Source organism: Camellia sinensis, chromosome 1 (assembly GCF_055761805.1).
Source record: "Camellia sinensis isolate YWXY chromosome 1, ASM5576180v1, whole genome shotgun sequence".
Lineage (NCBI taxonomy): Eukaryota > Viridiplantae > Streptophyta > Magnoliopsida > Ericales > Theaceae > Camellia > Camellia sinensis.
In genome coordinates this window covers 115,814,796-115,824,637 of record NC_138961.1, presented here as the reverse complement: position 1 = coordinate 115,824,637, position 9,842 = coordinate 115,814,796, and the positions used below count along the sequence as shown (strand labels likewise).

Genomic DNA, 9,842 nt, shown 5'->3' with positions numbered 1-9,842 from the left:
AGTGTAAGTTCGGTTCTCAGAAAAGGTGTAAGTTCCAATAAAATGTGTAAATTCTTTTAATAACATTCTTGACAAAAGTAGTAACTTCTCAAAAAGGTGTAAGTATTTCAACGAAAATGTGTAAATTTTACAAAATAAATTATTACACAAATGTGTAACCTTCCACAAATAGTGTAGGTGTTTTCACAAGAGATGTAAGTAACTTCGCATAACGTGTAAGTTCCGTTTTTTCACAAAACGTGTAAGTTCCTAACATCCAATCAAACTGCATTTGTCTTGTTCAAATAATGGCAATGCGAGAGAGAAGGGCGTTTCGGAGGGCTTGGTCTTTCTCTCAGTAGAAGTCCGTTTCAAAGAAGACGAGTTTGGGAGGGCTTGGAATAACGACTCCAAGTCCAAATCCAACTAAGTATGTCAATGTGAAAGAGAACCGTTTTTAATATAGAGCAAGGGAGAGAGAGAGAGAGAGAGAGAGAGAGAGAGATGGACTGAGATCGACAGACATAGAGACCTAGATAGACAGTGATCGACAGAGACAGCCAGACCGAGATCGACAAACAGGGACCGAAATCGATAGAGAAGAGACTCACATGGACACAGACACACCAAGATCGCTGAAGACAGACCGAGATAGACAGGGATCGACAGAGAGAGACCGACATCGACGGAGAATAGGCCGACATCGACAGAGAGAGATCAAGATCGATAGCGAGAGAGAAAAAAACCTTTGATTTGCGGCAGTGGTGGCCGTGGAGGTGGCGATGTCAGACGACAGTGAGCACCGGAGGCCACCGACGCTTGGGTGGTCAGCGGGGGTCAAGATTGATGGTGACTATTATGTGTGCGTGTCAGAGAGAACAGAGAAGGTGTTGGTGGGAAACAGAGAAGAGGGGGGCCGATGGTAATAAAATTTCAAACCTTTAACTACTAAACTCTTATTTGTCGATAAAATTTACACTAAATTAAATGTTACACTTTTTCTGAAACATTATACTTTTTCTGAATTTTTTTTTAAACTTATACCTTTTCGTCAAAATACTTTCATCATTTTGTGAAAGGTTACACAAATTTCTGAAAGTTTATACCCTCTCGTCAAAACCCTTGCACCATTTTCTGAAGGTTTATACCCTCTCATCAAAACCCTTGCACCATTTTCTGAAGGTTTACACCTTTTACTGAAAGTTTATATTTTCACATTATTTAATTAATTTACCTGCAAGGGACCCGTTTAGCAGGTCACCAATGTGTAAACTTTCAAGAAAATGTCATATAACCCAATACATAGAAGGTGTAAATGCAAAATAGAAAGGTCGTAAATGCCTTGCATATCATATGCAAGGCACACTTAAGAAAAGTCCAAAGTTAAAAAGTCACTATCCTATTTAAGTCATATCATCTTATTTAAGTCACATCACCTCTCTAACACCTCACTTAAAACCCAACCCAAACCCAACCCATATTTCATAAAAAGTCAAAAAGTACACTTATTTAGATCATCCAAAACAACCTCTTATCATATCATTAAAATTGAAAAAATAAGTCTAGCTTTGACTAGCATACATACTAGCTAGGAGTGGGCGCGGGTCGGTTGCGGCCACGGAACCTCCAATCCGCCATCCGTCCGCCAGATTGGCGGATTGGAGAAAATCAATCCGCATTCGTCCGCCAATCCGGTGGATATGGATTGAGCGGATTGGCAGTTTGGCGGATGGATACGAATCGGTTTGGCGGTTTGAAATTTTATAAATTTTCAACATAGTTCAACTTGTGCACTTCTTAAAAAAAAAAAAAAAAAAAAAGGTATTACAGTCAGTGACTTAAAAAAGTATTATAATTACTGCATACCTCATCCAAAGAAAGAAAGTTTGAAACTTTAGAATATCACAATCACTGCATGCCTCATCCACATATTACAAGCACGACATGCATTATCCACATAAAGTATTACAATATGTGGTTCTTAAAATATAAAAACAATTCTAACCACCAAAACTATGAACAGAGCAGTAGTAGAGATTGTATGTCTCTGTATTGTTACATTTATATATGTTTTTGAAAACAAAAATCAACCAGCATATTTCATATTTTCTATTTATTACTTTTAGAGTTAAATTTAAAAACCAAAAAATATAAATAAAAAATACTTTTATTTTTTTCAATTCAAAAAATATATTCAAATTGAAAACTTTTTTTCAACAGAATATTTAAACTATTTTTCAATTGAAAACACAAATAAAATATTTAAACAAATTGAAAACACAAAGTCTTATAAATTATTAAAGGCGCTCGCGGTTTGACGGTTCGGTTACGGCCAAAAGAACCTCAAATCCGCCATCCGTCCGCCAAATTGGCAGATTGGAGAAAATCAATCCGCAACCGTCCGCTCGTCATCACGCATCCGTCCAAAATGCGACGGATCGGTTCGATTCGGTCGGTTTTGACGGATCGATATATCCGCTACTCACCCCTAATACTAGCACACTTTTATTCACAACTCATTCACTGTAATAAATTATCATACCATTAAAATTGAAAAAATAAGTCTAGTTTTGACTAGCATACATACTAGCACACTTTTATTCACAACTCACTCACTGAAGTCTGATGTTCTATTGAAGAAAACTTGAATTGAAGCAAAGCACAAGAATAGCTTCAAAAAGAGGTAGCAGCCAAAAGCGATTTCTCTATGAAAGTGATCGACCATTCATGAAAGTCTCATACACCAATTGCGCACTGAGGACATCCACAACAGCCGAACCAACAGATTTGAATACAGTGATCTCCTTCAAATCTCTTCTCCCAACCTTATCTCCCTCAATCAACTCAACCAATTTCCCAGCAATCTCATTAGGGCTAATAACCCCTCTCTCAAACGCACCCACCAGCTCTCCTGCCTCCACCGCCGCCGCATCATTATCCACAAACACCCTACCCCTCCGTATCGCCTCGTCGTCGCACTCCCTCATCGAATGCTTAAACGATCCCACCAAGTCCAAATGCGCTCCCTCCTTCAGCGCCGCCCCCTTCACCAGCGCCTCCTCCGAATTCGTCGCACAGCTCACTATATCCGCCTCCCCCACCGCCTCCTCCAACCGCTCGCTGCTCTCGAAACCAATCCCCTCAAATTCCACCTCCTTACGCATCTTCTCCACGAGCGATCTCCCCTTCGCTGCGCTTCGATTCCAGATCGTCACTTTCTTTATGTTCGGCCTTGATGTGAGATGGGCTTTGATCAAGTGCGGAGCGAGTGAACCAGCGCCGATCATAGCGAGGACTTGGGAGTCTTGTCGAGATAGGTAGAGAGAGGCTAAGGCTGAGACGCAGGAGGTGCGGTAGAGGGTGAGTTCAGTGCCGTCCATGGAGGCTAGGGTTTGACCAGTTTGGGAGTTGAAGAGGACGTAACAGGCGTGAATTCCGGGTAAATTGAGGGAGGAGTTGTGGGGGTGGTGAGTGACGAGCTTGACGCCGATGTAGGGGAGGGAAGAGGGGGAGAGGGACCAAGAGGGCATGAGGAGCAGGGAAGAGGTGGGGCTTGTTTGGTGGGTTTGGCGAATTGGGGATTGGATGGTGGATGAGGCTGTGGGGAGGGAGGTTTGGAAGTGGTTGATCAGGTTTTTGTAGGTGACGATTGACCGCAGAGTGGCCGTGTCGATGAAGATTGGTGGCGCAACGGCGGTGGTGGACATTGTTGAGAGACTTCAAAGCTAAAAATGTCTGAAATGCAGATGCGAGTGAGATATCTGGAAATGAGAAGTGACTTTATGGCGATGACTAATCAGTTGACGGACTCTAGCAAAGTCTCCGTTTGGAAAACTATACAATAGCATCTCTAATTATTAACTTTTTCTTTTTTCTTTTTCTTAAATTTAAATTTTACAAAAAAATATTTCTAATCTTTTAATCGAATTTTTATCAAATTATATATATATATATATATATATATTTATCAAATTGAAGATTCAATTCATCAAATTTGAATTTAAAAATATAAAATATTAGAAATGATTTTCTATTTTTTTTATTTTTATTTATTTTTTTATTTTTTTAAGGTGAAGCACTAATAAATTCGAAAATGTGATCTTGTAAATTATTTTACTTCATTTTTTTTTTCTTATAAATCGAAATGTCTCATTAAAATGAAAATTACACAAAGGGGTAGTCACTTACACGTTTAGGTTTAATTTTTAGAAATAAAAGTAGGTTTTTCCAAATATGAAATTATACATTTGGGCAATCCGTATTATAGATGTTTTAAATTTTTCCTCTTTCTGGAACGAATTAAATATTACGAACAAAAATGTAATATTTCATTAACTTAACACTCCAATGTAATACACTAAAAAATTTCTTAGTGTATTTTTTCCAAAAGTAACAACGTAACACTAAAAAAAAAAAAAACTCTTTAGTGTATTTTTCCTAAACGTAACACTAAAAAAAAAAAAAAAAACAAACAAACAAACAAACTCTTTAGTGTATTTTTCTTAAATGTAACACTCTAATATAACACATAAAAAAAAATAGTGTATTTTTCCAAACATAACACTCCAATCAATATGATTCTAAGCGTAACACTCCAATGTAACACACAAAAATGCTAAAAAATTCATTAGTGTACTTTTTTCAAATATAATACTCACGGTTTGAAATTATACATTTACTTAAAACTTACTAAAGAATTTTTGCATTCATTTTGGAACGGTTTGAAGAATCTCAAATCCTTTTTTTGAAGTGTTATATTGAAGTGTTATGTTGGAAAAAATACAAAAAGAAGTTTCTTGTGTGTTACACAAAGGAATTTTTTTGTATTATTATATGGGAGTTGTGAGGATATATTTTCTGAGTACCAACACGTGGCCAAGATGACACCGACGTGTCAGCCGAGGTGCCACGTGTCCTGGTCATGACGCCGAGGTGATCTCGACGAGGTTACCTCCGAAGATGTCGTAATCCGAGATAAGCGGATAGGGCACAAGAGTCCTAGAATGATAAGAAGACTTCAGTTTGGATTAAGATAAAACTTTTAGAGAGTTTAGCAGTAATCTTGAGTCCATTGAAGTTAGGCTTCTATTGGGACTAGGATTGTGTTGGCTATAAAAGGGAGGCACCCACATGAGTCTAAGGTATGTATGTTATGCTTTTGTCTAGTGAGTTAAGCATTATTGATTATCTTTGAGAGATATTTTACTGACTTGATCGTCAAAGTGCCCCCGGGTGGACGAGCCATCGCAGGATTCTTATCTTTCTATGACAGGTTGTTTGGACTTAATTTATTCTGCCAGTGTTCTCCAGCTGAGTGCTTGATTGGCAGTGTGGTCGGAAATTGACACACACAATTTGACGCCGTCTGTGGGAAGAAAGAAGAATAGATGGCCAGTAACGGACAGAAGAAAAAGATTGGGGATGACACTCCTGCTGGGAGTGGGAGACCTATTGACCTTGATATCGAAGGAGATGAACATAACACAAAAACTCGTGACCAGAATCACAGAGTGAAAGATGTCGGTCAGACTGGCGACGTTCCAAATAGACCAGATCGAAGTGGGTACTACAACGAGGCCAACCTCCAGGTATGGAAGGATAGGTGCCTGCGAAGGGACGAAGAAGTGAAAGAGATGGCAAACAAATTGGCAGACCTGCAATCGGTCGTCAATTTTATGATGCAAAATAATGTCATGCAGCCATCATTCCCGTTGTAAGAAACGCCGATCCCAGCGGCCAATGCCCAGAAGGGAGGGTAGAAAACAATCCCCGTAGCCCCTCAGCACACCAGAAGCGAGAGACACTCTCACTGACCCTCCAGGGAGGTCGGACGAGGAGAGTTAAGAAGGGAAGAATCACGGAGGACGTATTACGCAAAGGAGGCAGGCCCCAAAGAACATCGGCATGTTCAGGGGCAGGCGCTGTGCTTTGACTCAACTAATGGTGAAAAGTCAAAGAGGACACACCACGAAGCTGAAAGCAGTGCACCAAAAAGATTGAAAGTAGGAGATAGCCGAGCTCCTGGGCGGACGAAGGAGGACTTAAGAGATTACCTCAAGAGGAAGCAACAGAATGCCTACGCCGAGGTAAACTCCCCAGATAAGCCGAGGACACCATTCTCGGTGGAGTTGGACAAGTTTGAGGCGCTGAAGAGATTCAGTATGCCGAGGTTTCAAATATACGAAGTCAGACCCCAACTTCCACGTTGGATTATACTTGAACTCGATGGCATTATATAGTGGGAACGAGTCGTTGCTCTGCAAAGTATTCCCTTCTTCCTTTAAGGAGATTGCATCAGATTGGTTCCACAAGCTACCAAAGGGAAGCGTGAGGACTTGGGAAGGCCTGACCGAGATGTTTGTGGCTAGGTTCGTGACAAACAAACTGCAGCCATTAAGGGTGGACGCATTGTTAGCTCTAAAGATCAGTAAGGATGAAGGCCTTAGGGCCTATGCAAAAAGATACTATGAGGTGTTCAACCGAATACCTGAGTGCAATCAAGAGGTGGCGGTCGTATCTTTCAAAAATGGCCTAAAAGACGATTGCCCGCTACAAGAGTCTTTGGCAAAGACACTGCCAAAAAGCATGGAAGAGCTCATGGCGAGAATCGAGAAGTATGCCAGAGCCAAGGAAGACACGTCGGGAGCTAAGGAGACAAAGCAAGAGAAAATAAACGGCTCGCCGAAGCGAGGCCGAGGTAACAATGGATCAAGCAAGCAAGAGACAGAACTAAGGGCTACACAGGCAGTGACAACTGTGTTCCGAATACCAATTCACAAAGTCCAGGAACAAATTCGGAATCAACCCTATTTCAGAACACCAGCAAGGGCACCAGGAGAATTTATGGGAAGGAACCTTGGCAGGCATTATGCCTACCACAACAAAAACGGGCATATGACTCAGGGTTGCAGAGCCCTGAAAGCACACTTGGAAGACCTGGTGAGGCAAGGCCATCTGAGAGACCTTGTCGATGAAGCTAGAACAAGGGAAGAACAGGCAAGACTGCCTCAGGCACTAGCTGCTCCGCCTCCCCCAGCACAGCAACCTCAGGTAGGAGGACCTCGGGTAATTAATGTAATTCACTCGAAGGTCAGCGAGAACGAAATCAGGGGGGAGACCCAGAAGGTGAAGCACTTACAGCGCATCTACCAAGTCGGGGAGAAGAGACATCGGGCAGGGAAGTGCCAAGGACCAATAGTATCCTTTTCTGAAGCCGACCTTGAGATGGTGCAACATCCGCATAATGATGCCTTGGTAGTATCCCTCCAGGTTGGGGAATGCCAAGTAAAGGGTATCTTGATTGACCAAGGCAGCTCTTGTGACATCATGTACATCCGATGTTACAAGGAGCTCGGCTTCCACACAGACGATATGGAACAGTCCAATAGCCCAATGGTCGGATTCAATGGAACACCGACATGGCCACTAAGGACAACCAGCTTGGAGGTGCAGGCAGGCACCAGGAAGATAACGACAGAGTTCACCGTAATTGACACACCCTCCCCTTACAACATCATCTTGGGAAGGCCATGGTTGCATGCAATGGGGGCAGTTCCCTCAACATTACATCAACTATTGCGATTCCCAACAGAGCATAGGATTGAAGAGATCAGAGGAGATCACCTGCAGGCAAAGAATTGTCCATGGCAGCAATGTAATCCACCTGCAGTATTCGAGAACTAGAGAAGGCACAGATCGAAGACGAGGACATGGAGGTCCTAGAGGATGTCGGCAAGGAGCCAGCCAAGAAGAGTGAAGAAGCACTGAAAAAAATCCTCGTTCAGGAGGGAGATGAAGAACGCTTCTTTCTTCTCGGCTCGGGCTTAGCCGAAGAAGAGGAAAAAGAGTTGGAAGCTTTCCTAAGAACAAATATTGAGGTGTTTGCTTGGACGCCTTATGCAATGCCTGGCATTGACCCCGATGTCACTTGCCATAAACTGAACATTGACAGGTCGGCCAAACCTGTAATCCAACGAGCGAGAAGACCGACGTTGGTACACGTCGAAGCAGTAGAGGAGGAGGTAGACAGACTACTGGAAGCCAGGGCTATTTGTGAGGTAAATTACCCGACATGGCTATCAAACACAGTAGTAGTGGAGAAAAAGAATGGTAAATGGAGAGTCTGCGTAGACTTCACCAGCCTGAATAAGGCCTGTCCCAAAGATGGCTTCCCTTTACCCAAGATTGACCAACTGGTAGACGCTACTTTAGGGCACGAAAGGATGAGCTTCCTGGATGCTTACAGAGGACACCATCAGATTACCATGTACCCCCCAGATGAAGAGAAGACTGCGTTTATCACTCCTAAGGGGCTGTACTGTTACAGAGTGATGCCTTTCGGGTTGAAAAATGCAGGAGCAACTTACCAAAGGTTGGTAACCAAGATGTTCTGACACTTGATCGGCCGAACACTGGAAGTTTACATCGACGACATGGTCGTGAAGACCAAAGAACCAGAAGGCCATCTGGCCGACCTGAAAGCAGTCTTTGACATCCTTAAAACATATCGGCTCCGACTCAATGCATCAAAATGTGCATTCGAAGTTGGTTCTGGTAAGTTTTTGGGATACTTGGTGACAAGAAGGGGCAATGAGGCCAGCCTAGATCAGATCAAGGCCATCCTGGATTTGAAGAGCCCGACATCGACAAAATAGGTGCAGATGCTAACTGGAAGGGTCGCAGCCCTGAATAGGTTCATCAGTAGAAGCTCAGACAAGTGCAAACCTTTCTTCAACTTAGTGAAGAAAGCCATGGACTTCCTATGAACTGAGGAGTGCGAAGCCGCTTTGGCCGACCTAAAGAAATATCTAACCATGACTCCAGTCCTTTCAAACCCAGAACCTGGGGAGGAACTGTTCCTGTACTTAGCCGTTTCAGAACACGCAGTAAGCACAGTGGTAATCTGAGAAGAAAAAGGGGAGCAAAAGGCTGTCTACTATGTAAGCAAAACCCTGGCCGATGCAGAAACAAGGTACCTACCCTTAGAGAAACTGGCACTGGCTTTAGTAATGGCTTCAAAGAAGCTGAACCATTACTTCCAAGCCCATAAAATTGTGGTGCTAACTGAACATCCCTTGAATTCCTTGCTGCAACAAGGAGACTTGACAGGAAGAATAGCCAGATGGGCAGTCGCCTTGGGCCAGTATGACCTGGAGTATAGACCCAGAACAGCAATCAAAGGCCAAGTTTTGGCCGACTTCGTGGCGAAGTTCACACCAGAATCCATCGAATATCGGGCTCCGTTGAGCCAAGATGAACGATGTCCAAACAAGCAAGGAAAAGCCCAGCCAAAGGCAAGAGAACAAAGCAAAGAGGAAAAACTCAGACCCTACAGCATTTACATCGGTGACTCTTTTCGACTGTTTGTTGATAGGAGTTCCAATCAACAGGGAGCAGGGGCAGGAGTAGTACTGGTATCCCCAGATGGGCAGATACTTGAACAATCGATTCATTTAGGATTCAAGGCCTCAAACAATGAAGCAGAATATGAAGCACTCATTGCAGGACTGAAGCTGGCAGCAACAGTACAAGCAGATGAGGTAGTAGTCTTTTGTGACTCACAACTTATAGTGAACCAAACAACGGGAGAGTTCGCAGCCCGAGATGAAAGGATGTTGGCCTACGCAAAGGAGGTCATCAGGTTGTCAGCCTTGTTTCAAAACTGCCGACTAATTCAGGTTAGCCGAGATGATAACAGTCACGCCGATGCATTGGCCAATCTAGCTAGTGCAGTACAACCTGGAAAAGCAAGGACAATAATGGTTGATTATTTGTCGGGCCCGAGCATCGAACCACTGATCACAGAGCGAGAAGCAATGTATGTGGACATGGGACCAAGCTGGATGGATAGAATTATTGCATTT

General features: G+C 42.8%; 1 protein-coding gene across 1 annotated transcript; it reads right to left on the bottom strand.

Annotated features, from left to right (window-relative positions):
• Positions 1-2,503: 2,503 nt before the first annotated feature.
• On the bottom strand, positions 2,504-3,878 carry LOC114259465 (NAD(P)-binding Rossmann-fold superfamily protein). The gene has a single exon (XM_028199487.2). The coding sequence runs from the start codon at positions 3,684-3,686 to the stop codon at positions 2,685-2,687; it is 1,002 nt and encodes a 333-aa protein (XP_028055288.2). The 5' UTR covers positions 3,687-3,878; the 3' UTR covers positions 2,504-2,684.
• Between the last annotated feature and the right edge of the window lie 5,964 nt (positions 3,879-9,842).

What these genes read in the sequence shown, in the direction of transcription:
- LOC114259465 (XM_028199487.2), bottom strand. Translation starts at nt 3,686, where the DNA reads ATGTCCACCACCGCCGTTGCGCCACCAATCTTCATCGACACGGCCACT.